The sequence below is a fragment of the Papio anubis genome, chromosome 13 (genome assembly GCF_008728515.1).
Source record: "Papio anubis isolate 15944 chromosome 13, Panubis1.0, whole genome shotgun sequence".
NCBI classification, from domain to species: Eukaryota; Metazoa; Chordata; class Mammalia; order Primates; family Cercopithecidae; genus Papio; species Papio anubis.
The window spans coordinates 97,552,341-97,578,398 of record NC_044988.1 but is presented as its reverse complement, the minus strand read 5'-3'; the positions used below and the strand labels follow the sequence as shown (position 1 = coordinate 97,578,398).

Sequence of the window (26,058 nt, the reverse complement as noted above, 5' to 3'; positions counted from 1 at the left end):
CAATTATCCTGCCCTCCTGCCTCAGACTCCCAAGTAGCTGGGATTACAGGCACCCGCCACCATGCCCAGCTAATTTTTGCATTTTTAGTAGAGATGGGGTTTCACCATGTTGGCCAGGCTGGTCTTGAACTCCTGATCTCTGGTGATCCACCCACCTTGGCCTCCCAAAGTGTTGGGATTACAGGCATGAGCTACTATTTCCAGTCTATTTAAGTATCTTTAAAAGATAAGTGACTATTTAAAGCAAAAATAAAACAATACACTGTGGGATTATATAATATGTGTAACAGTAAAATGCATGAGAAGCACAGCTCAAAGGCTGGGAGGATAGAAATGAAAGTATACTGTTTAAGATTCTAAAACTAGGCCAGGTATGGTGGCTCTCACCTGCAATCCCAGCACTTTGGGAGGCTGAGGCGGAAGGATTGCTTGAAGTCAGAAGTTTGAGACCAGCCTGGGAAACAAAGTAAGATCCTGTCTCTAGAAAATATAGCAAAATTAGCCAAGTGGCCAGGCACAGTGGCTCACACCTGTAATCCCAGGACTTTGGGAGGTTGAGGCAGGCGGATCACCTGAGGTCAGGAGTTTGAGACCAGCCTGACCAACATGGAGAAACCTCGTCTCTACTGAAAATACAAAATTAGCCAGGTGTGGTGGTGCAAGCCTGTAATCCCAGCTACTCAAGAATTGCTTGAACCTGGGAGGTAGAGGTTGCAGTGAGCTGAGATCACGCCATTGCACTCCAGCCTGGGCAACAAGAGCGAAACTCGGTCTCAAAAAAAAAAAAAAAAAAAAAAAATTAGCCGAGTATAGTGGCTCACACCTGTAGTCCCAGGTACTCAGGAGGGTAAGGCAGGAGGACTGTTTGAGCCCACAAATTCAAGGTTGCAGTGAGATATGGTCACATCACACACTCTAGCCTGAGCAACAGAATGAGATCTTGTCTAAAAAAACAAACAAAAAAACACCCAACTTGACCACACTGACATTTACAAAATACTCCACCCAATAACAGCAGAATACACATTCTTTTCAAGTGCACTCAGAACATATTCCACCCATAAAACAAGTCTCGATCACTTTCAAAGGATTCAACTCATACAAAGTATGTACTTTGACCACAGTGCAATTAAATTGGAAAAAAATGACAGGTACGCACCTATAGTTCCTGCTACTAGGGAGGCTGAGGTGGGAGGATTGCTTGAGGCCAGGAGTTCAAGACCAGCCTGGGCAACATAGCAAGATCCAGTCTCTTTAAAAAAAAAAAAAGTATTTGGAAAATACCTAAATATTTGGAAATTAAATAACACAACTGTACATGATTCATGTGATATGTCAAAGAAGAAATCAAAAAGGAAATTAGAAAGTATTTTGAATGATGAGAAAGCACAACATATTAAAATTTGTAGGATGCAGCCATAGCAGTACTTAGAAGGAAATACCTATATTAGAAAAGAAAGGTCTCAAATCAGTGACTTCAGCTTCCAACTTAAGATATCAGAAAAGAACAAATTAAACCTAAAGCAAGCAGAAGAAAAAAAAAATACGTGTTAGCAATCATGTCTTATTTATCTTAAACTTCCCTAGACCAGCACCTAAGACAGGAATCGACGGGAATGTGTTCACTGCATATCTTGTCTATATGTATTTAAATATATATATTGCATATAGGTAAAGATAGGGTTTTGCTATGTTGCACAGGCTGGTCTTGAACTCCTGGGCTCAAGTGATCCTCCCATCTTGGCCTCCTCACCTTGAATTACAGATGTAATTCACCACCTGTCCCAATTTTTTTTTTTTTTTTTGAGATGGAGTTTTGTTCTTGTTGCCCAGGCTGGAGTGCAGTGGTGTGATCTTGGTTCACTACAACCTCCACCTCCTGGCTTCAAGTGATTCTCCTGCCTCAGTCTCCCCAGTAGCTGGGATTACAGGCGCCCGCCACCACACCCAGCTAAGTTTTATATTTTTAGTAGAGATGGAGGTTCCACCATGTTGGCCAGGATGGTCTCGAACTTCTGACCTCAAGTGATCCTCCCACCTTGGCCTCCGAAATGTTGGGATTACAGGTGTGAGCCACTGTGTCCGGCCCAATATATATTTTTCAAAACATTTTTCTTGTGTCTTTGATTTCCTTGTGGGTCAATATAGTACATTTCTTTCCTTTCACATCTAGCTTTTTTGGGTAGGATGGATCACCCACATTCAGGGACAGACTGCCAAGTGTAACCTTCTTGTAAAAGTAGCTTACAAACATCAATAGAACCCGGTTAAGAGGAGGTTAATACCTGCAGAAATAACCACTGCTCTAAGAATCTAGACAATAGAGGCTTGATGGTGTCAATGAAAAGAGTCGAATTCTGTAAAATATTTAAAGAGGTTTATTGTGAGCCAGATATAAGTGACCAAGGCCCATGATACAGTCCCAGGAGGTCCTGAGAATACGAGCCCAAGGTGGTTGGGTTATAGCTTGATTTATACATTTTAGGGAGACAGAAGTGACAAGAAGACATCAGTCAATACCTGTAAGGTGTACATTGGTTCAGCCCGGTAAGGTGGGACAGCTTGAAGGTGGGGGTTTCCAGATCATAGTTGGATTCAAAAATTTTCTGATTGGCAACTGGGGTTGAAAGGGTTATTATCTAGAGACCTGGAATCAATAAAAAGGAGTGTCAGGCCAGGCGTGGTGGCTCACGCCTGTAATCCCAGGACTTTGGGAGGCCGAGGTGGGCTCCTGTAATCCCAACTACTTGGGAGGCTGAAGCAGGAGACTCGTTTGAACCCAGGAGGCAGAGGTTGCAGTGAACCAAGATGGCGCCACTGCACTCCAGCCTGGGTGACAGAGTGAGACTGTCTCAAAAAAAAAAAAAATCTGTTTTAATGTTAATGCTGGTTGCTTGTGCCTGAATTGCAGAGAGGAGGGTATAATTAGGCATGTCCCTCCCTTCCCATCATGGCCTGAATTAGTTTTTCGCGTTTACCTGGAATGCCCTTAGCCCACTGAGGTCCATTCAGTTGGTTGCTGGAGCTTAGAATCGGTACTTTTCAGAGAACAGATTCTAATGGAATACACCTCTAGAGGGAAGTAGTGAGTCGAAACATGGGCACTTGACTTATTCCAAATTACCCTGATAAAATGCCCAGAGTACAAAGGTGCCTGGAGTACCACACACAAAGACAATGGGAGAATCCCAAGGGAGTCTTAGAAGAACAATGCAGAAAGCGAAAGCGAGTTCTCATGACTGACCGACTCCACAGCAATCTCCAAGTCTCCTCACCTCCTTGCTTAACTGCCTAGTACCCATCTTAGAAATATTAACACTCAGCCGGGCACAGGGGCTCATGCCTGTAATCCCAGAACTTAGGGAGGCCGAGGCGGGCGGATCACAAGGTCAGGAGATTGAGACCATCCTGGCTAACACGGTGAACCCCCGTCTCTACTAAAAATACAAAAATAAAAAATTAGCCGGGCATGGTGGCGGGCGCCTGTAGTCCCAGCTACTCGGGAGGCTGAGGCAGGAGAATGGCGTGAACCTGGGAGGCAGAGCTTGCAGTGAGCTGAGATTGCGCCGCTGAACTCCAGCCTGGGCAACAGAGCAATACTCCATCTCAAAAAAAAAAAAGAAGAAGAAAAAGAAAAAAAAAGAAACATTAAAACACTCAGAAGCCATGAGAGGGAAGAGTATTAACACTTTTTAGAAAGTTAACAGATGAAGTGGGATTTTATTTGACAGAAAGTCAGAATGATTAGGCTGACTGATTTGATGAGGACTGGCACAGCCAATATGGTCATATAGAAAGCCTTTTCCATGAATTAAATGAGTCAAATCTGCAGCTCTAAGATTTTGACTAAAACCAGAACCCAAACCAAGACCAACAAACAAAAACTTTTTTTTTTTTGAGACAGAGTCTCACTCTGTTGCCCAGGCTGGAGTGCAATGGCACGATCTCAGCTCACTGCAACCTCCACCTCCTGGGTTCAAGCGATTCTTCTGCCTCAGCCTCCTGAGTAGCTGGGACTACAGGTGCCTGCCACCATGCCCAGCTAACTTTTGTATTTTTTAGTAGAGATGGACTTTCACCATGTTGGCCAGGCTGGTCTTGAACTCCTGACCTTGTGATCTGCCCACCTCAGTCTCCCAAAGTGCTGGGATTACAGGTGTAAGCCACTGCACCCGGCCTCAAACAAAAACATTCAAAGCAGATGTACAGGCCGGGTGCGGTGTCTCACACCTGTAATCCCAGCACTTTGGAGGCCAAGATGGATGGATCACCTGAGGTCAGGAACTGGGGACCAGCCTGGCCAACATGGTGAAACCACGTCTCTACTAAAAATATAAAAATTAGCTGGGAGTGGCGATCCTAGCTACTTGGGAGGTTGAGGCAGAAGAATCGCTTGAATCCGGGAGGCAGAAGTTGCAGTGAGCCAAGATTGCGCCACTGCACTCTAGCCTGGGCGAGACTCTGTGTTAAAATAAAATAAAATAAAAATAATAAAGCAGATGTACAAAACGTGCAAGGGGATATGCTGTTTTCAAAATTATTTTTGGGTGGTACAGGAGGCAAGAGTTTGAAGACTCTTTTATATACTGATACACGGTAGTGCCAGTCTATTCCAGAGGCAGGACTGTAGCAGGTGAATGTCAGTCTCTGCTGGAATGAACCAATCAGCCAACGGAAACACTCAGCTCCTAGGTGCTGCCTGCACTGGGCGGCTGGAGTTTCAGGCTGTAAGGCAGGACTCTTAAACACCCACCTGGTGTGACTCAGCAACAATTGGACAATGAAGAGCCACAACTCACCTCATTTGGCACCAATGAAACAAAGGTATGGCAGATGACAGAATTGCAATAATGAAAAAAGGAAATCTGTGATCTATTTCCATTTCAGGAAATAGAACTGGAAAATCTAGCTCTGACAAAAACTCCCTATAGAAAACTCCTGTAACTGTGGAAGGAAAAGAGAAGTCTGGCACGAAAACCCTGTCTTGTGGATGGCTTCTGTTTACTCCTGGTGAAAAGCCAGTCCCCCTCAAGGTTCTAAGTTCAAGGTGAATGCCTATTAAAGATGTCTTTTTCTTTTCTCTACAAGAAAGTGAGAGGCATACAAAATTTACACAACCCTAAGTGTAGGATTTTAAGATGTAACAAGTCAAGTTCTGCAGAAGCAAGACTCCGCGTGGAAACATGGCATTTCTACTTTATTTTATTTTATTTTATTTTGAGACAGGGTCTGGCTCTGTCACCCAGGCTGGAGTGCAGGTGTGATCATGGCCACTGCAGCCTCACTACCTCAACCTCCCAAGTAGCTGGGACCACAGGCATGCCTGGTTAATTTTTAAAAAATTTTTGTAGCGATTGGGTCTCTCTATGTTGCCCAGGCTGGTCTCGAACTCCTGGCCTCAAGAAGTCATCCAACCTCAGCCTCCCAAAGTGCTAGGAGTACAGACATGAGCCACCGTGCCCGGCCTAATTTTTCTTCTTTTTCTGCACTTATAAGAGCATGATTCTCCTTTAGATTAGACATGTGCACCAAGCGTAAGGAGCAGGGGGTGAATAAGGTATGGAGGCCAGCATGCGACAACCCAATCACCTAAAATGTTCAAAAAATGTTGAAGCAACCCAACACGGGCCAGTGGGAGCCACGCAATTCGTCCATGTGAGCCTACTTGTTGTATCCACCCTGTCCGTATCCTCTCCTTTCATTCTCCCGCGTGAAAAAGCAAACCAACACATTTATTACTAAAGCAACACAAAATGTTTTTAGTTTCTGGAAACTGATCTCAGGATTGCACTCTCACACTGAGATGGTCTGAATCAACGCAAACTTAACTCTCACCAGCTGCTTGCTCTGCTTTGCACAAGGACCGCAGGCAGAAGAGAGGTCATGGGGGTGAAACCCTCCCTGGGCTGCCTTACATGCAGCAGTTGTTCAGGGTGGGAGGGCAGCTGGGAGAATGCTGGCTAATAACTGGTTTAAACCAAGCCAGCTCTCTAAACAATTCTTTTTTTTTTTTTGAGAATTGTTTAGGAGGCTGAAACTGGTTACTCAATTAATAAATTCTTGGCCAGGCTGGCGGTGGCTCAAGCCTGTAATCCCAGCACTTTGGGAGGCCGAGATGGAAGTGGGATCAGGGTCAGGAGATCAGAGACCATCCTGGCTATACGGTGAAACCCGTCTCTACTAAGAGTACAAAAATAGCCGGTGGCTGATGCAGCAGGAGAGCTGAGGCTGGAGAATGGCGTGAACCTGGGAGGGCTTACAGTGAGTTGAGATCTGGCCCTGCACTCCAGCCTGAAGCGACAGCACGAGACTCCGTCTCAAAACAAACAAACAAAAAACAAACAAACAAAAACAAAACAAAAAAAGGGAATTCTTTTTTTGAGGAGTTTTGCTCTGTCACCCGGATGGAGTGCAGTGAAGCCGCGGTCAGCTCCTGCAGCCTCTGCCTCCTGAGTTCAGCGTCCTCCTGCCTGGCCCGAGTAGCTGGGATTACAGGTGTGCCTCCCGCCACTCCCGGCTAATTTTGTATTATTTTTAGTAGAGATGGGGTTTCACCATGTTGGTCAGGCGAGGGTTTCACCATGTTGGTCAAGCTGGTCTTGAACTCCTGACCTTGTGATCACCTCAGCCTCCCAAAGTGCTGAAGTTACAGTGAGCCACTGTGCCAGCTAGGAATTCTTTAGCTATAGAACTATCTACCTTAGATCTATTTTTCCTTCTTCTAGGTTAGAGGAAGAGACTCTGGCAAACAAAAAATACACTAGAGTCATAAAATGAAAAAAGGAAAAAGTTAACTGTGTCCATAAATGCATCACTAAGGGGTGCTGAGACCTTGTCTTTCTCCCTAAAAGATCCCCTACAATGCTTTTAGCAGGACACTGGACAAGTGTTTAACTTCGGCCTGTAAAATATGTAGGGAGTGAACTGAACAGCCTTGAAAATGCTCAGTTCTAACACTATATAGTTCAACTCAATCTAAAGCCTTAACCAAAAGCAACAGGGTTTTGGGCCGTGGAATAGAAAAAAGCCAACAATGGCTGGGCGCCCAGTGGCTCATACCTGTAATCCCAGCACTTTGGGAGGCCGAGGTGGAAGCGGATCACACCTGAGGTCGGGAGTTGAGAGAGACCAGCCTGCACTGGCAGGTGAAACCTCATCTCTAGTAAAATACAAAAATTAGCAGTGGTGGTGCATGCCTGTAATCCCAACTACTTCATGCCTCCATGCACTCCAGCCTGGGTGTCGAGAGCAAAACTCCATCTCAAAAAAAGAAAAAAAAAAAAAAAGGCCAACAAGATTGATGAAAGTGTGCACCATAGCTGGTTTTAACCAACAGGACCATTCCACTGTGTCAATCTACTCTATAGATAAAGGATTCAACAGACAGTTGGTTCTCTTTTTGAGACAGAGTCTCACTCTGTTACCCAGAAGCGGAAGTGCAGTGGCACGATCTCAGCTCACTGTAACCTCCTCCACCTCCTGGGTTTTTTTGAGATGGGATATCACTCTGTCGCCCAGGTTGGAGTGCAGTGGCATGATCCTGGCTCACTGCAACCTCCGCCTCCCAGGTTCAAGTGATTCACCTGCCTCAGCCTCCCCAGTAGCTGGGATTATAGGCATGCACTACCAGGCCCAGCTAATTTTTTTTTTGTATTTTTTTAGTAGAAACAAGGTTTTGTGGTTAGTAAGAGTTGGTCTCAAGCCTGACCTCAAGTGATCCACCTGCCTTAACCTCCCTGAGATGCTGGGATAACTGGCGTGACCCTAGCGTAACTCCGAGATAGTCTTTTTTTTTTGAGGCGGAGTCTTGCTCTGTCACCAGGCTGGAGTGCTGTGGCTGGGATCTCCGGCTCACTGCAAGCTCCAGCCTCCGGGTTCCATGTTCTCACCACCAGCCTCCCGGAGTAGCTGGGACTGAAGCCGCCACTTTCGCCCGGCTGGATTTTTTGTATTTTTTAGTAGGCGGGGTTTCCCGTGTTAGCCAGGATGGTCGATCTCCTGACCTCGTGATCCGCCCGTCTCGGCCTCCCAAAGTGCTGGGATTACAGGCTTGAGCCACGGCCCATTATGTGGTTAGGTTCTTATTCTTGGTGATCTAAACTACCTCTCTCACTTGTTTTTTTCTTTTTTTTTGCATCAGAAGCATTTCAATCAATGGTTTTGAGAGTCTTCTCACACAATGTAGGCGGTTTCGTGTTTTGGAAAGAGTATACATCGAACTCCAGCCAGCGGGAGGGGAGGGGAAGACGGAGAAGGTATGGAGCCAGAGGTTGATGAATAACACTGAAAGCTTCAGGCACTGGCAGGAACAGGGACAGCCACCTCCCAGTTTCCCATTGACCCTGCGGAAAATGAGTCATGACTCATCTCCTCAAACTTCCTGGAAAAGCCAGCCAAGGGCTTAAAGTAGATAAGAAGCTCCTTATGGCCTACCTTTGTTATTCATTTACTTTAAAGGAAGATGCATCTTTAAGACAACAGCTTCTTTTTTCAGGTATGGTGTTGAGTCTTTTATATCCCATATTAGGAACAGTGTAGCTATTGTTTTAGTCACGGCTTCCTGTGCACCACCAGGGCCTTAAAATGCTGAGACAGCGTTATGCACAGGTATGTCAATGTCATCAACTATGAAAATAAATGTGACCAAGTTTTTTTTTTTTTGAGATGGAGTCTTGCTCATCGCCCAGGCTGGAGTGCAGTGGTGCGATCTCAGCTCACTGCAAGCTCCGCCTCCCGGGTTCACGCCATTCTCCTGTCTCAGCCTCCCGAGTAGCTGGGACTACAGGCGCCCGACACTACACCGGGCTAGTTTTTTTTTTTGTATTTTTAGCAGAGACGGGGTTTCACCGTGTTAGGCAGGATGGTCTCGATCTCCTGACCTCGTGATCCACCCGCCTCGGCCTCCCAAAGTGCTGGGATTACAGGCGTGAGCCACCACGCCCAACCAATGTGACCAAGTTTTAAAGGCAAGTGTCCACAGTCAAAGAAGGAAGGAGGCACTGTGTTGAACTAAATGGGGCAGAGTCAAAATCCTGGATTCTGGAACCGGCTTGGCCTCCAAGCAACCCGGCTTCCAAGCCTTAGTCCCACTTCTGCCAAGTAATGCTGGTTAGTGAGATAATCTCCAAAGCTTTGAAGTAAGCTCTACTTGAGCTTCCACTTTCACAACTTCAAGGTCAACTCCGTACTTAGGAAAGACGATCCATGGCTTAAGAGAGGGCAACAGGCTTGCAAGATGAGGAGGTCCCGTTTCTGTCCAGGGAAAACACGCAGGCCAAAGACATCTTTTTGTGTAGATAGAGTGAGTGACGCGACTACAACTTTTTATTGTTTATTTGCTCATTTTGATGTCCACAGAGCCCAGGTTTCCCACAGCGGACATCCCCCTCCACACTATGGAAGCTTCTCCCTCTCCAGGTTGCTGGGGTGGGGCTATGTCTCCCTGGGTGCCACACACCCTTTAAAGCTGATATCCCCAGGCTTCGCCCTCCCTTGCCTTTCACTTTTCACCTAAGCAAACTAGGTGCAAAACATAGGTGATTCTGACCAATCCTGGGCATCTTATTTTCAAAGAACCAATGAGGAAGTCACTTGGTGAATATGTGCCAGACCCAGTCCTGAGCTCTTTCTATGCTTTATCGAATTTAACCCATGCACCCCCCTTATGCAGAAGGTCCTCATAACAACAAGTTTCTGATAAGGAAACAGACTGGGAGAGGGTGAGTCATTTGCTCAAGGTCACTCAGCTAGCAAGTAGGAGAAGGAACATTTGAACCCAGGTCTCATACCATACAAATCACCCTGTTTCTTTTTTTTTTTTTTTTTGAGACGGAGTCTTGCTCTGTTGCCCGGGCTGGAGTGCAGTGGCTGGACTACATGCTCCGCCTCCCGGGTTTACGCCATTCTCCTGCCTCAGCCTCCCGAGTAGCTGGGACTACAGGCGCCCGCCACCTCGCCTGGCTAGCTTTTTGTATTTTTTAGTAGAGATGGGGTTTTGCCGTGTTAGCCAGGATGGTCTCGATCTCCTGACCTTGTGATCCGCCCGCCTCAGCCTCCCAAAGTGCTGGGATTACAGGCTTGAGCCACTGCGCCGGGCCAAGATGGGGTTTCTACATGTTGGCCAGATGGTCTCAAACTCCTGACCTCAGGTGATCCGCCCACTTCGGCCTCCCAAAGTGCTGGGATTACAGGCATGAACCACTCATTTAAAGTATACAATTCAGTGGTTCTCAGTATCTTCACAGATATGTGCAACCATCACTCCAGTCAACTTGAGAATATTTTCATCACCTCAAAAAGAAACCTCATCTCTCTTCCTTATCACCTTCCTATCTTTCTACCCGCCAGTACCCTACTCCCAGGTAGGCAAGCACTTCTCAATTTTCTATCTCTATAGACTTCTCCATTCTGGACTTTCACCTAAATGGAACATACAGTGCATGATCTTTGTGACTGGCTTTTTTCACTCAGCGTAACATTTCTGAGGAAAGTCTGTACTATAAACCCCATGGGTTATTGTCTCAGCTAAGGGCACTGTAAGAGGTATGGACAGCACGTCATGTGAGAAGTGCATGATGATACCTCTTTTTAGCAGCAGCAGAGATTATAGGAAGATAAGACCACAGATTTCAGATAAAGGACCCTTGGATCACTTTTCTGTCTTGCTCCTGAAAGTACACATGGGGCAATGGGCAGCAGCACATACAAGATTTCAGTCTGACATGACAAAGAACTCAGTGACTCCAATTAGGTCCACAACAGAAAGGGCGGATGACCATATGCAAGGGATGCTCCGGGAGAGCTTATCCCCATGTTGGGTGGAAGGCTGGCTAGTGACCATGATGGCCCGTGACCCTTCCAAGACTTAATTCTATGGTTCTGCCAAATTCACATTAGTATAATTAATGGTTAAAAATAAAAAGTTAGGCTGGGCATGGTGGCTCATGCCTGTAATCTTAACACTTTGGGAGGCCAAGGCAAGAGGATCACTTGCATTCAGGAGTTTGAGACCAGCCTGAGCAACAAGGGAAAATGCTGCCTCTACAAAAAATACAAAAATTAGCTGGGCATGGTGGTGCACACCTGTAATCCCAGCTACCTGGGAGGCTAAGTGGGAGGATCGCTTGAGCCTGGGAGGTCAAAGTTGTGGTGAGCTGTGATTGTACCACTGCATGCCAGCCTGGGTGACAGAACAAGATCCTGTTTCAAATAATACGTAAATAATAAAAACTTGGCTGCTGGGCACATGTCATCAAGACCCCTGAGGCTGTGTCACAGGCACAATAAAGTAAAATAAAAAGTTGGCTGGGTACAGTGGCTTAGGTCTGTAATCCCAGCACTTTGGGAAGCCGAGATGAGAGGATTGCTTGAGCTCAGGAATTCAAGAGTCAGCTGGAATAGGCATGAATACCAGCGAAATATTTGTTTCTATCATTCCCTTGTGGGGATGTGAGACTTCAACAAGTAATAACTATTCTTTTTTTTTCTTTTTTTTTTTTTTTTTTGAGGCAGTCTCACACTGTCGCCCAGGCTGGAGTGCAGTGGCACGATTTTGGCTCACTGCAACCTCCGCCTCCCGGATTCAAGTGATTCTCCTGCCTCAGCCTCCTGAGTAGCTGGGATTACTGGTGCCCACCAGGTGTTGGCCTGGCTAGTTTTTTTGTATTTTTAGTAGAGACGGGGTTTCAACATGTTGGCCAGGCTAGTCTTGAACTCTTGACCTCAGGCAATCTGCCCGCCTCAGTCTCCCAAAGCACTGAGATTACAGGCGTGAGTTGCCACACTCAAACCCTCATTAAAAAAAAATTTTTTTTAATTTTATAAAAAACAGAGATGGGGTCTTGCTATGTTGCCCAGGCTGGTCTTAAACTCCTGAGCTCAAGCAATCCACCCACCTTGGCCTCCCAAAGTACTAGGATTACAGGCGTGAGCCTTTGTATCTGGCCAGTAATAATTCTTTGAACAACAAAAAAATTCATCCAGTTGAAGCTCTAGATCAGACAGGCTTGTGCTCTCTCACTCTCTATTTGTATCTATTTTGAGACAGACTCTGCTCACTGCAACCTCAGCCTCCCAGGCTCAAGTGATCCTCCTGCCCCAGCCTCCCAAGTAGCTAGACTACAGGTGTGGGCCACTATGCCCAGCTAATTTTGTTGTTGTTGTTTTTGAGATGAAGTCTTACTCTGTCTCCAAGGCTGGAGTGCAGTGGCATGATCTCAGCTTACTGCAACCTCTGCCGTCCAGGTTCAAGCAATTCTCCCTCAGCCTCCCAAGTAACTGGGACTACAGAAAGGCATGCACCACCACGCCTGGCTAAGTTTTATATTTTTAGTAGAGACAGGGTTTCACCATGTTGGCCAGGCTGGTCTTGAACTCCTCACTTCAGGTGATGCGCCTGCCTCAGCCTCCCAAAGTGTTGAGATTACAGGCATGAGCCACTGTGACCGGCCAATTTTTGTATTTATTGTAGAGACAGGGTTTCACCAAGTTGCCCAGGCTGGTCTCGAACTCCTGGGTGCAAGCCATCTGTCCACCTCAGCCTCGTAAAGTGCTAGGATTATAGGCATGAGCCATTGTGGCCAGCTTCATATATTCTTTTTTTTTTCTTTTAAGACAGAGTCTGGCTCTGTTGGCCAGGCACGTGTCAGCACGATCTCGGCTCACTACAACCTCCGCCTCCAGGGCTCAAGCAATTCTCCTGCCTCAGCCTCCCAAGTAGCTGGGATTACAGGTTTGTGCCACCATGCCTGGCTAATTTTTGTATTCTTAATAGAGACAGGGTTTCACCATGTTGGCCAGGCTGGTCGTGAACTCCTGACCTCAGGTAATCCGCCTGCCTCAGCCTCCCGAAGTGCTGGGATTACAGATGTGAGCCACCGTGCCTGGCCCTGTTCTTATTTGTTACTTGGTTTTAGGATCAGGGTATGGGACTGCATCTTTCCAAATATCAACTCATTTAAAAAAAAAAAAATCATCTCAGCTGGGCATGGTGGCTCACGCCTGTAATCCCAGCACTTTGGGAGGCTGAAGCGGGCGGATTGCCTGAGGCCAGGAGTTCGAGACCAGTCTGGCCAACATGGTGAAACTCCATTTCTACTAAAAATACAAAAAAATTAGCCTGGCGTGGTGGCATGCGCCTGTAATCTCAGCTACTTGGGAGGCTAAGGCAGGGGAATTGCTTGAACCAGGGAGGTGAAGGTTGCAGTGAGCCGAGATTGCACCACTGCACTCTAGCCTGGGCGACAGAGCAAGATTCCATCTCAAAAAGAAAAAAAAAAAAAATCTTCTCAAGAACAAGCATGGTGGCTTATGCCTGTAATCCCAGCTACATGGGAGGCTGAGGCAGAGAACTGCTTGAGCCCGGGAGGTGGAGGTCTCATTGAGCTGAGATCACACCGCTGCACTCCAGACAGAGCAAGACTCTGTCTCGGAAAAAAAAAAGAGTATTCTAGTTGACTTGATGATTATGACTTTGAGCCAGGGACCGATTATGCAACAATATAACACAATTAGTTTAATACATGAATTTAATCCAATCTGCAAAAAGCATTTTTCTTTTCTTAAAGGGCCATTACATTATAGCAAATAACGTCTATCTCTTGGAAAGGAGCTTTCTTCTGTAGACTATCTTATCTAAGTCTGGCTCTTTTGATAAACATCCACAAATGGCCAAACATTTAAAAGGTATAGAGTTCAACAGTCTGTCTGATTAAGCAATACCAACTTGACATTACTGATCTCCATTCAATAATTTCAAGTCAATAGGGATTGCCTCACGTGCATTGCTCAGGTCCGGGAGAGAAACAGGGGAGCGGATTCTTGTTCTTTGACAGGGTCAACTGTGGATAATCTTGAAACCTATACTTTGGGAGCAAAATATGTGGTTCTAAGTGATCTCTCCTCCTCCTTCTCAAGTTCCCCCAAAAGAACTTGAGAATTCTCTTCATGTTCCTGAAAAGAACTGCGTTAACGAGGAGAGGAGCAGGAATCAGAAGATGGTTCCAATTCCTTCTCTGGTCCAACTTCCTAGCGATCAAATGATCTTTGACGTTGTTCCATTCTCTTTTTGAACCGTTGTTCCTTCCCTAGTAAAATGGAGTAAAAATCATTTTACTGACTTGCTTACTTCACAGGTTTGTGTGAGGCTCAAACGAGATGGTGTGGATGCCAGTCTCTAAATGAGCAAACTGCAGCTCATCTAGAACCTCACCTGCAATAAACACCAGCCCCTTACAAGAGCCCAAAAGCCTCAGCTGAAGAGACAACTGTTTACATGTAACACAGCTTGCTTTCTTCCTCTAATTGGCTGCCTGAGCTCTAACCTATGTTTTAAATTTGTTTTAAGACCCAGATTTTATTTGGTCACATGAAAATGCCTTAAATAGGCAATCTATAATTAGCTCTGGCTGAGTCTCATCTCCCCAAGTCACTACTGTTGTCGTCATCTTTTTGCTTTCTTCTTTAATGAACTCTTCCCTTTTTTTGTCCCAGAACAAGCTTCTCGCTTACATGCCCTTTACAAAGAAAATTTCCCTGGCTGGCTGCCATCGGTTTCTCTGCCCACTTCCATTTTAAGCAATTTTTTATGACTGTCCCATCTCTTTTCAAACAAAGGCAGACGGCAAAACTTGCTGGTTTACTTTTAAAGAAAACTTGACCCAGACTGTTATAAGCTAAGAAGAGGCTTTGTGAAGTCACATGGCCTGGATTTACCCATCACCCTCTGATAAGCACTCACAGCTGATTCCTTTGCAAACCCAAGCATCTCACACTGGTTTCATATGGGCCATAGGAAGCATCTTCCAAAGTCTGATGTGTTCTTCAACATCTATTCCCGCGGCAGATGACCCATTTTGACCCAAAGGGCCCCAGAGTTCTCTTTCGGCTCCAGCTAGCTCTGCAAAGCCACAGCACTGCTTTTTCTGTAGGCAGTTAATACTAATGCTTTTTCTGTAGGCAGTTAATACTAATTCAACAGGAAGTGGTACGGGAGCACAAGAGGCAGGGTGTCTTCCTGTTGCCCAGTTATTTACAAAAAGGCAGATCTTCTCTCCAATACTTCAAACATTCCCCACAGGACTAACATGTGCTCCTTTACAGGTAATGACCTAATAAATTATTTCTGATCTCAAAGCTGTATAACAACTGAATTTGTTCAAAAGCTAAAAAAGTTGTAGAAATACAGTCTATACTGCCCAGTGCAGTTGCTCACGCCTGTAATCCCTGAACTTTGGGAGGCTGAGGTGGGTAGATTACTTGAGGTCAGGAGTTCGAGACCAGCCTGGCCAACATGGTGAAATTCCTTCTCTACTAATAATACAAAAATTAGCCAGGGATGGTGGCAGGTGCCTGTAATCCCAGCTACTCAGGAAGCTGAGGCAGGAGAATTGCTTGAACCCAGGAGGCAGAGGTTTCAATGAGATCACACCACTGTACTCCAGCCTGGGTGACAGAGCGAGACTCCAACTCAAAAAAAAAAAAAAAAAGATAAATAGACCAGGTGCGGTGGCTCATGCCTATAATCCCAGCACTTTGGGAGGCCGAGGTGGGTGGATCATCTGATGTCAGGAGTTCGAGACCAGCCTGGCCAACATGGTTAAACCCCGTTTCGACTAAAAATACAAAAAAAAAAATGAGCCGGGTGTGGTGGCGCGCGCCTGTAGTCCCAGCGTGCCTGTAGTCCGAAGGAGGCTGAGGCAGGAGAATCACTTGAACCCCCGAGGAGAAGGCTGCAGTGAGCTGAGACCGAGACCACGTCCTTGCACTCCCGCTTGGGCAACAAAAGTGAAACTCCATCACAGAAAAGTAATAATAATAATAATAATAATAGACAAATAAATGAAATACACACTATACTAAACCCACACACCAAAAGAATAAAGAAGAAATGCTCCATATCAGAGAACTTAGATCTGTCACAGAGTCAAAGATTTTAGAGCCAAAGTGACCCCAAGGGGCTAGGCTCTCTGGTTAACAAAAGTTTTCTTTCAAAACCAGAAAGAAAAATTATCACTTTCTCCTTATTTGCCCCGAGAAATTCACCACTAAAAAAACAGATTAGGATCAATATCAGATGTGCCTCGAATCTTGAGAACGCTGTGACTCTAGTTGAGGCACAAAGCATGGTGTAAACATTTAACATTCTCTCACAGCCAGATGTTCTCAATGTGCCTGGCAGCAATGCCAAGTGGGTAGGTTTGACACAGAAACCCTCTGGGTTTAGCCTTCCTATCTTTTCTTTCCTTTTCTTTCTTTTTTTTTTTTTTTTTTGAGATGGAGTTTCACTCTCGTTGCCCAGGCTGGAGTGCAATGGCGCAACCTCTGCCTCCTGGGTTCAAGCGATTCTCCTGCCTCAGCCTCCCGAGTAGCTGGGATTACAGGCATGCGCCACCACGCCCAGCTAATTTTGTATTTTTAGTAGAGACGGGGTTTATCCATGTTGGTCAGGCTGGTCTCAAACTCCCGACCTCAGGTGATCTACCCAGCTCGGCCTCCCAGGAAGTGCTGGGATTACAGGCGTGAGCCACTGTGCCCAGCCAGCCATTCTATCTTTTCAAGTGAGTATTCATCAGATACATACAGGAAAATCTCTAGTTCACAACACTATTTTGTGTAAAACTGACTGGAAACATTTTTTTTTTAAACTAGTCTCTAGCCGGGTGCAGTGGCTCACGCCTGTAATCCCAACACTCTGGGAGGCCAAGGCAGGTGGATCACCTGAGGTTAGGAGCCCGAGACCAACCTGGCCAACATGGTGAAAGCCCGTCTCTACTAAAAATACAAAAATTAGCTGTGTATGGTGGCATGTGCCTGTAATCCCAGTTACTGGGGAGGATGAGACAGGAGAATCTCTTGCACCCAGGAGGCAGAGGCTGCAGTGAGCTGAGATCGCACCACTGCACTCCAGCCTGGGAGACAGAACCAGACTCTGTCTCAAAACAAACAAACAAAAAAAACCCTGTCTCTAAATCTCTTGGACTTAACTCAACGATTCTATGTTGCGTAGTGTTACTCTTGGTCCTCCTAGGCTGATCCTAATAGTTACGGCTCAACACCTTGGATGTTGATCCAATAATCTTGTACATGAGTTAACAACACCTATGTACACCCACCCAACAAATTGATTTAATTCATTGGCGGTTTACCAGATTCTCTTCATACTTGGCTGTGAGATTCTCTAATTGTCGTGTGTACAAATAGACCAAACTAACTCAGCAGAGAAACAGGTTCTTAGGTAAAGTACTCAGGAGTCCTATTCCAGGTTGTAAATCAGGCTAAGCCACAGTAAATGAAATACTTGGGAAAATGGCAGCTACATCTGCCAAGTCAGACTGAAGGGGAAGAGACAGAAGGGAAAGAAACAGCCTCTGCTCTGAGGTTCTCATACAGAAAGGCCAGCACTTCTCTTCCTGGCAGGCCCAGGGATGACCATTTCTCTGCGCCCCTATTCCCACACCTCGGCCAAGAGCCCACAACAGTAACAATCTCGCTTTGACTTTCAGAAAAAAAATTCCTCCAGATTCTTTCACTTCATCCACACTCCAACCCGCAGGGATCACGATCCCATTTTCTGGAAAAACAGGGCAATGGGGATGAGCCTAAATCATGAGAACTGTCAGTCTTCACCGCCCACGTCCACACGGATCAGCCTGAAACCCCAATACCAATTTTTTTTTCAACTCCCACATGCTCCTGAGAGGAACCAGATCAGGGCCCACGGCTGGCATGGAAACGAGAGGGAAAGGAGGGGGTGCTGCTGGGGACCGATGGATGAACCCATCCATGGGTGAAGGGAGCGTCCAGCTTGGCCTCGAGGTCAGGAAGTGACAAAGGCACACTCCTGAGCCTTCTACTCTGGGGAAAGCCCAGGCAAGAAAGGGCTTTTCACCCATCAGAAAGCCCAGAGGGTGCCCACCTGTGTCCACGAAGAACCCGGCTCAAGCACCCAAAGAAGTCAGGAAAGAGCCCCACTCCCATCAGGGCATAAGTGGGGTGTCCCTCAGTGAGTCAGGGTGCATCCTTCCTCTGGACAGTAGGGATCCCGCGCAGCCCAAGGGGCCGTCCCCCGAGACCTGTCACCAGCGGCCCAGACCTGTCACCCGGCCCTCGAGGGGCTTCCTCCCCGCCGGTGCTGAGGATGCGCGCAGCCTACCCGGAGCTCGCCCTCCGTGCGGTGCAGTCCCAGGCGCCGCAACCCCACCGCCAGGTCGTTGACACACAGGCCGCCGTCCCGGTTGACGTCGAGCGTCTGAAAGAGCCTCCACAGGCGCAGCCGGTGGTCCGGGTCCCCGCAGATAGCGCCGCCGCAGGGGTCCCCCACAGACGCCGGCGACGAGGCAGACGAAGAGGCGGCGGCGGCGGCGTCCGGCGGCGGGGAGGCCACACAGCGGCACAACACACTGCTCACCATCGGGTGCGAGGCAGGGGCTCCGGGCGCTGGCGGGGCTGGGGCGGCGGGCCGGCGTGGACCGTGCGGAAGGCACGCCAGGCGCTCTGGAGCTGCGAGCGCGGGCTCTGAGACGCCGGCAAGCTGGCGGGAGGGGCGGCTTCCGGGAGCCCCGCCCCTTCACGCCCCGCCTCACCGGCCACGCCCCTGGCGCACCGAAGGCCAATCACAGGCTCGGATGGAGAGCCGGGAGGGGCGGAGCCTGCCTAAGGGCAGCCCACACCGCCCCGGACTACCCGGATCAATGGGGTGGGCTGGGTCACCCTGTTCCGCCTGGGGCCGATTCAAACTGAGGGAGGCGGGGATTGGCTGAGCCGGGGGCCAAGAGAGAGAAAATCACGCAGCGATAGGCAGGAATCTTGTGATTGGCAGGCGGAAGGCCCCGTGTCCAGTTTCCATTGATGAACTAACTCTGTTTAGACTGCAGGATCTTAAGGATGGGAGGAGCGGTCGTGTACGCAGAGATCGTAGCCTCCGGTGGGAAATAGGATTTGTGTGAGAGCATTTATGAACTGCAGTTGCGGGGCAGAGTTTGTGCCGGTGGGAGGAATTTAAAATTGACTCATGGCTCACGGCCGAAAGCACGAAGTATCCTCAGGAAGCATGGTTTTGGTAATCTAACTCCCTAAACCACCAATAAAATAGCTGAATTTAACGGCTTAATCGTCTTAATACTGATAATTGAACGACAGAATGATTTTCCAATGGAAGTGAATAAAGGTTAGGTGGGCGGGGCGCTGTGGGTGACAGACACAATTTTAAACCAATGATCAGGCGAATTACAGTAAGTGGGCGTGCTCTGTAGCTGAGCGACAGACCGAAAGAACCAGTGATCGACGTGATATTTGAGCCTCTACCAACCGGGAAGGCGGGTTCTCCCGGAGAAGCGCTGGGAGGCGGGAAGAGGGGAAGTGGGCGGATCTCCGCACACCTCGGCGGAAGAGGCAGATTCAGGAAGCCATTACGCCGCTGGCTGGCAGCGGCCGGGCCGGTTGGGGCTGGGCCCTACGCACTTTGCGTAGCGAGGGGGGTTACCAAAGGCCTAGTGCTTGGCCTCGAGCAAGCCTGGCCTATCCCCTGTAGGGGGTGGGTGAGGGGCGAGGCTGAGGGAGAAGAGAAGGAGAATTGGGGCGCTTGAGGGGATTATAATTTCTTTAAAAAGAGGGGAGGGGAGAGGCCATGGCCGTCCCAGCCAAGAAGAGGAAGATGAACTTCTCGGAGCGGGAGGTGGAGATCATCGTGGAGGAGCTGGAGCTGAAGAAGCACCTGCTGGTGAACCACTTCAACGCCGGGGTCCCCCTGGCCGCCAAGAGCGCGGCCTGGCACGGCATCCTGAGAAGGGTCAACGCTGTGGCCACCTGCCGCAGGGAGCTGCCTGAGGTCAAGAAGAAGTGGTCTGACCTCAAGACTGAGGTCCGTCGCAAGGTTGCCCAGGTCCGGGCCGCCGTGGAGGGTGGTGAGGCGCCGGGGTCCACTGAGGAGGACGGAGCTGGGGGGCCTGGGACAGGCGGTGGCAGTGGCGGCGGTGGCCCAGCTGTAGCCCCAGTGCTGCTGACCCCCATGCAACAACGTATCTGCAACCTGCTGGGCGAGGCCACCATCATCAGCCTGCCCAGCACCACAGAGATCCACCCTGTGGCCCTCGGACCCTCGGCCACCGCAGCCGCAGCCACGGTCACCCTGACACAGAGTGAGTGACCTCTCCTGCCCAGGCGGCGTGCATAAGTGGGAAGGGTCAGCAAGCTCTGGGGTGGCCTGGGGAAGGTTGGCTGCCAAGGGTCAGAGGTCAGATGGGGGTCTTGGAAGACCATGAGGCCTTCCAAGAGCAGCACCCCAGACAGAAGTGATCTTGCTCTCTTTGGGACTTCCTCAGCACGTGGGCTGGACTTCTGATATGCTGGATAGCTCACCACTGAGCATTGCCACCATGTTTGTCCATGACTTACCTCCACTTGCCGAACTGGGTGGTCCTTGAAGACAAGAGATTGTGTCTGTATCCCCAGAGGATTTTCACAGGGCTCAGCTTGTAGTAGACAGCCAGGCCATATTTGTTGAAAAAATTGATGGGAATAATACTGCCCAAGTAAGACAATGATTTTGGATTCTGTTTTCAGTGCGGGGGATCTTTGATCAGGTGCTGCTTGGGAGCCTCCTGGTTCCTGGTGTTAATCTACTCCATTCATTCATCCATTCATCAAACATTAGCACTTATTCTGTACCCAACCCTGTGCTGGGCACTGGGATTACCAAGTTGTCTAAAATACAGGCCAGTTATATTCTAGTAGGACAGAGATGACACATATAGGAATAGCTTCACCATCAGTTGGGAAAATCTAAGGCCCCGGAAGAGGAAGGGGGCTTCTTGGTGGCGTGGGGACACATAGCTGACATTGGCATTGAAGGGTGGAGGAGCTTGACCTCTCCCACATGTGTGGAGGCCCAAACAGCCCAGCTAGGATCCTTTCCAAGGTTCTCAGCTAAGAATGACAACAGAGCTAACTTTGGTTGGATTTTTTAGTTCAAAGAAGGATTTGTACCCGTGACTGTTACCTCTGCTCGCTTGTGATGGCTGTGAGCTGGATCATTCAGTGGTTCTCAGTGGGGGTTGGGGAAGTTGGGTGGATGTGTGAGTGCCATCCCCTTGCAATGCGTATTTCTCAAGAATACACTGGGGTGGGGTAAGGGGGACAAACACGGGTCCAAGTCAGATGCTGCTCTGGAACAGGAAGGATAAACGTTTAAGTATCCCATTGACCCAGATGATGAGAGACGGGGAGACATTGACTGGGCACTTAAGCTACCGCTGCCCCATTCCCACCTCCTTTTCTGCTTGACCACAAGGGCCTAGGAAGTCAAGTCAAAGCATCAAAGGACCGGGCACAGTGGCTCACTCCTATAATCCCAGCACTTTGGGAGGCTGAGGTGGGCGGATCACTTGAGGTCAGGAGTTCGAGACCAGCCTGGCCAATATGGTGAAACCCCGTCTCTACTAAAAATACAAAAATTACCCAGGCTTGGAGGCGGGCACCTGTAGTCCCAGCTACTCAGGAGGCTGAGGCACGAGAATCTCTTGAACCTGGGAGGCGGAGGTTGCAGTGAGCCGAGATTGTGCCACTGAACTCCAACCTGGGCGACAGGGCAAAGAGCAAAACGCCGACTCAAGAAAAACAAAACAAAACAGAAAGCATCAAAGGAGGTAGGACTAATGTGGCTGCAAAGAGCATGTGTAGAGTCCCACCCAAGATGCCTGCTTCACTGGTACCACAGAGAGCATGTGACCCAGCCTCTGGGGTGCCTGTCTTTTTTTGTGTGTGTGTGAAACGGAGTCTCGCTCTTGTTGCCCAGGCTGGAGTGCAATGGCACGATCTCGGCTCACTGCAACCTCCGTCTCCCAGGTTAAAGCGATTCTCCTGCCTCAGCCTCCCAAGTAGCTGGGATTACAGGCATGCCACCACGCCTGGCTAATTTTCTATTTTTAATAGAGACAGGGTTTCTCCATATTGGTCAGGCTGGTCTCGAACTCCTAACCTCAGGTGATCCACCCACCTCGGCCTCCCAAAGTGCTGGGATTACAGGTGTGAGCCACCGCGCCCGGCAGGGTGTGCCTTTCTTAGCTAGGAGCAGCCCAGCGTGGAGGTTAGGAGCATGTTGGGCTCTGCTGTTGGGGAGACCTGGGTTTGCCTCTTGGCTCTGCTGAATAAGTTCTGTGACCTTAGCAAGTCATTCTACATTTCTCGGTCTGTTTTCTCATTTCTGGAAAATGAAGATGACAGCGCTGACCTCTTGGTGTCATTTTGAGGATTTGTTGAACTAATGAGTACAAAGTGCCTGACATGTAGTAGTTGCTCTAAAAGTTTTGCTAGTATTATGATCAACATCTTTGCTTTTGCCAGATCCAGGGGTGGCCCTTTGATTACCAAGTAGATTAAGATTCTGAACCCCTTAGATTCTAGATTTATACCTGAATAGCTATGCAGCCAGGGGAGGCCTGGATTCCCCTTTATGGCCTCTTCCCCACCCTATACAGCCAGCTGTATTCCTTCCAGAAAGTGACCTCCCTTGGCCTCTGTTCTTTCTACCCTGCAGTCCCCACAGAGACTACGTATCACACACTGGAGGAGGGCGTGGTGGAGTACTGCACGGCTGAGGCACCCCCGCCGCTGCCACCGGAGGCCCCTGTGGACATGATGGCCCAGCATGCAGACACGTCGGTCAAGCCGCAAGCGCTCAAGAGCCGCATTGCTCTCAACTCCGCCAAGCTGATACAGGAGCAGCGGGTCACCAACCTGCATGTGAAGGAGATCGCACAGCACCTGGAGCAGCAAAACGACCTACTGCAGATGATCCGCCGCTCCCAGGAAGTGCAGGCCTGTGCCCAGGAGCGCCAGGCCCAGGCCATGGAGGGCACACAGGCTGCCCTGAGCGTCCTCATCCAGGTCCTCCGGCCCATGATCAAAGATTTCCGCCGCTACCTGCAGAGCAACACAGCTAACCCGGCCCCCACCTCTGACCCTGGGCAGGTGGCCCAGAATGGGCAGCCAGACAGCATCATCCAGTGAGGGCAGGGGTCAGGCCAGCCTTCTGCCATGATGGGATGAAAACTCCATGGTCTTGTAAGTGGGTCCTGTGATTGGCCTTGGCCTTAGGCCGGCCATGTGCACAGCTCCCTCTTTAATAAACGCTTAGGGGTTGCACTGTTTTTGAGAAGAGGAATTTGTTGGGCTCCCGGGACCCAAACTCTTACTCCCCCTACTTGAGCTGCCTTGCTAAGACCCAGAAGATTGGTTAGCTGGGGGTCACAGGTACATGTGATGGGACACGTGTTGTCACGACCCCAGGCTTGTGACATGACCCAGCCTTGGTCTTGGACAACTGTAAGGAACAACACAGCGGGCTGTCACTGGGGGCCGTCGCCCAGCCTGGGTCTCTCCTGAGCTGCCCTACCCCAGATGCCATCCTTTCGAGTGGGGTCATGTCACTGGTGCTGGCAGTTGAGCAATAATATCTTCCTCCCTTGGGAGGCAGTGTGACTTTGCCTGAGGAGGAAACCCCACCCTTTTCTCCTTCTCACTGTGCCTCAGTTCTCAGGGGACTCCAATGACTGTTGTGCTCTCCCCTGACCCCACCCCAGGCACAGCGCAGGCCCTTGTTAGGTACTGCGCTGGGACGCCTCCATAATACATGCAGTGTGCAGCCAGTCTGGTTCAGGAATACTGTGTGTGGTGAGGACGGTTTGGCCACTCTCTGGATTTCCACAGCATCTCTGGGTAGCCCTTTGGTGGTTTGCCCCTAGAGCTTTGGACTCAGGTCAAGCTTTGAATGCTGTAAATTTTCGAGAAAGCCAACTAGTGTGGAAGCTTGCTGCCCCACTGCAGTGGGTCTGAGTGACCTGTTGGCTTTGCGCGGAGGCTTGCTTCCAGCCAGTTGTATTTGTGCTGTGTGTGAACCCCTCCTAGGAAGGCCTCCAGGAGGGCCGCCCTGTGGCCACACCCTTCCTCCTCTGCTGACTCCACATTTCCAAAATTCAGCAAAAAAAGCCCTGCTGAGCATCACACGCTGGACTCTTCCCCTGCCACACCCCTCAGTGCCTCCTGCTCTCTTGAGACTCTCTGAGTGGCTGAGTGAATCCAAAGCCATGATTGACCCTGAATGTAGGAGGAGGAAGAGGTGAAGCCAACCTAAGAAGTGGGACCCTGGCCGGGTGCGGTGGCTCAAGCCTGTAATCCCAGCACTTTGGGAGGCCGAGGCGGGTGGATCACGAGGTCAAGAGATCGAGACCATCCTGGCCAACATGGTGAAACCCCGTCTCTACGAAAAATACAAAAATTAGCTGGGCGTGGTGGTGTGCATCTGTAATCCCAGCTACTCAGGAGGCTGAGGCAGGAGAATCGCTTGAACCCAGGAGGCGGAGGTTGCAGTGAGCCGAGATCGCGCCACTGCACTCCAGCCTGGCGACAGAGCGAGACTCCATCTCAAAAAGAAAAAAAAAAAACAAAACACACACACACACCAGAAATGGGACCCTTTGGATTCTGTGCTCAGGGAAGAGCAGGCAGAGCCTTGGAGTGCTGAAGGAGGTGCTGTTCCCTGTTCCATTTTACACTTTCTCTTCTGACATGTCTGTAAGGATTTTACCCAGATGCCATTTGTCTGTTTCATTTTCAGACTTACCATCAATTACCAAGGCCCTTACATCTCCCCAGATCGTTTCCCAAGTTTGCCGATTTGCTGCCGGTGCCTCAGCCACACGTGACCAATGGTTACAACTCAGGGCTCCAGACCTCAGCTAAAAAGTGAAGACGCCGCCCTCCTGGGCACAAACGTTTAGAATGCTCAGCTCCTCTATTGTGACCACAGGAAGGTGGCCCTGAAGATGCACCGAAGACAGTTTGGAAGTGACTGCTGTACTGTCAGCCTCTCTGTGGAGGCATTCGTGCAGTGCCAGCTAAAAGGGAGGTGAAGGGGGATATCGGACCCAGCAAGGGAGTTGCTGGAAGAAGGAAAGCTCTTCTCAGTGTGGCTGGAGAACAGCAGCCCAGCAGCTTGGACGCCTCCACTCTGTGCAGTCTGATGGCCCCAGCAAGGTCACTGCAGGGACTTCCCAAGGATTCGGTTTGGTTTTGTTCTGGGGTTGGAAATCTGAGCCAATATTGTGTCTGTTCCATTTGGGTATGAGGAGGAAGTCTGGATCACTTAAACTGACTAGTTATTTCCAGGTCATAATTTTAAATTAAAGACATATCACTTTTTTATACGTACATCTCTGTGTCTTTATTGGTTATATATAGAAGAGAACAGGGACTGGCAGACGATGGCCCACACACTGAATCAGGCTCACCACCTATTTTTATAAATAAAGTTTTATTGGAACACACCCATTCATTTATGAACCTATGGCTTTTTTTTTTTTTTTTTTTTTTTTTTTTTTCCCACCACCAAAGCAAGAGTTGAGTAGTTACAGAGACATCTGGCCCACAAAGCCAAAGGTGTTTACTCTCTGGCCCATTTACAGTAGAAATCAGTCTATTCCTGGTTTAAGGCAGTGTTTGGGACTTTGAAGAATTACCTGAGGCAGACACCGTGGCTCATGCCTGTAATCCCAGCACTTTGGGAGGCTGAGGTGGGCAGATCACGAGGTCAGGAGTTTTATGAGGCCAGCCTGACCAACATGGTGAAACCCTATCTCTCTTAAAGATACAAAAATGAGCTGGGTGTGGTGGCACACACCTGTAATCCCAGCTACTCAGGAGGCTGCAGGAGGAGAATCGCTTGAACCTGGGAGACGGAGGTTGCAGTGAGCCGAGATCATGCCATTGCACTCCAGCCTGGGTGACAGAGCAAGACTCAATCTCAAAAAAAGAAAAAAATAGAATTACTTGAGGCATTTGTTAAGTGTACCCAATCCCAGGTCTCACTCAAAACCTGGAGGGAGGTCTCTAAGACTATGCATTGTAAACAAGCCCTCAGTAATCCTGATACTTTCTGTAGGTTAAGAAATTTTTTTTTCTTTTTTTTTTTAAACACAGGATCTGGCCGGGCGTGGTGGCTCATGCTTATAATCCCAGCATTTTGGGAGGCCGAGGCAGGCAGATCACGAGGTCAGGAGTTCAAGA

The 26,058-nt window shown here is 48.8% G+C and overlaps 2 protein-coding genes across 6 annotated transcripts in view; one reads left to right on the top strand and one right to left on the bottom strand.

Moving 5' to 3' along the window:
• Window positions 1-18,530, bottom strand: part of SLC25A25 (solute carrier family 25 member 25) — a 43,862-nt gene extending 25,332 nt beyond the window's left edge. The window contains exon 1 of one of the 3 annotated variants that reach the window (XM_003911902.4): window positions 18,152-18,530. In XM_003911902.4, the coding sequence (XP_003911951.1) occupies window positions 18,152-18,409 (258 nt within the window). In that variant the 5' untranslated portion in view covers window positions 18,410-18,530. The remainder of the gene's footprint in view (window positions 1-18,151) is intronic. The other 2 variants (XM_009189098.3, XM_031654547.1) reach the window with 2 other exon arrangements.
• Window positions 18,531-19,124: 594 nt separating this feature from the next.
• NAIF1 (nuclear apoptosis inducing factor 1) lies at window positions 19,125-25,200 on the top strand. 3 transcript variants are annotated; one of them, XR_004178012.1, is made up of 3 exons: window positions 19,125-20,135; window positions 22,532-23,058; window positions 24,611-25,200. XR_004178012.1 is itself a non-coding variant. In XM_031654548.1 (2 exons), exons 1-2 carry the CDS (start codon window positions 19,625-19,627, stop codon window positions 23,002-23,004), a joined length of 984 nt encoding a protein of 327 aa, XP_031510408.1. In that variant the 5' UTR covers window positions 19,125-19,624; the 3' UTR covers window positions 23,005-25,199. The 3 variants fall into 3 exon arrangements, 1 of the variants encoding a protein (XP_031510408.1); XR_004178011.1 differs by having other exon boundaries at window positions 22,532-24,522; window positions 24,611-25,199; XM_031654548.1 differs by having other exon boundaries at window positions 22,532-25,199.
• Window positions 25,201-26,058: the final 858 nt, after the last annotated feature.

Coding starts and splice junctions, on each gene's coding strand:
- NAIF1 (XM_031654548.1), top strand. CDS start 19,625: ATGGCCGTCCCAGCCAAGAAGAGGAAGATGAACTTCTCGGAGCGGGAG. Junction 20,136..22,531: donor CACGGTCACCCTGACACAGA/GTGAGTGACCTC, acceptor TCTACCCTGCAG/TCCCCACAGAGACTACGTAT.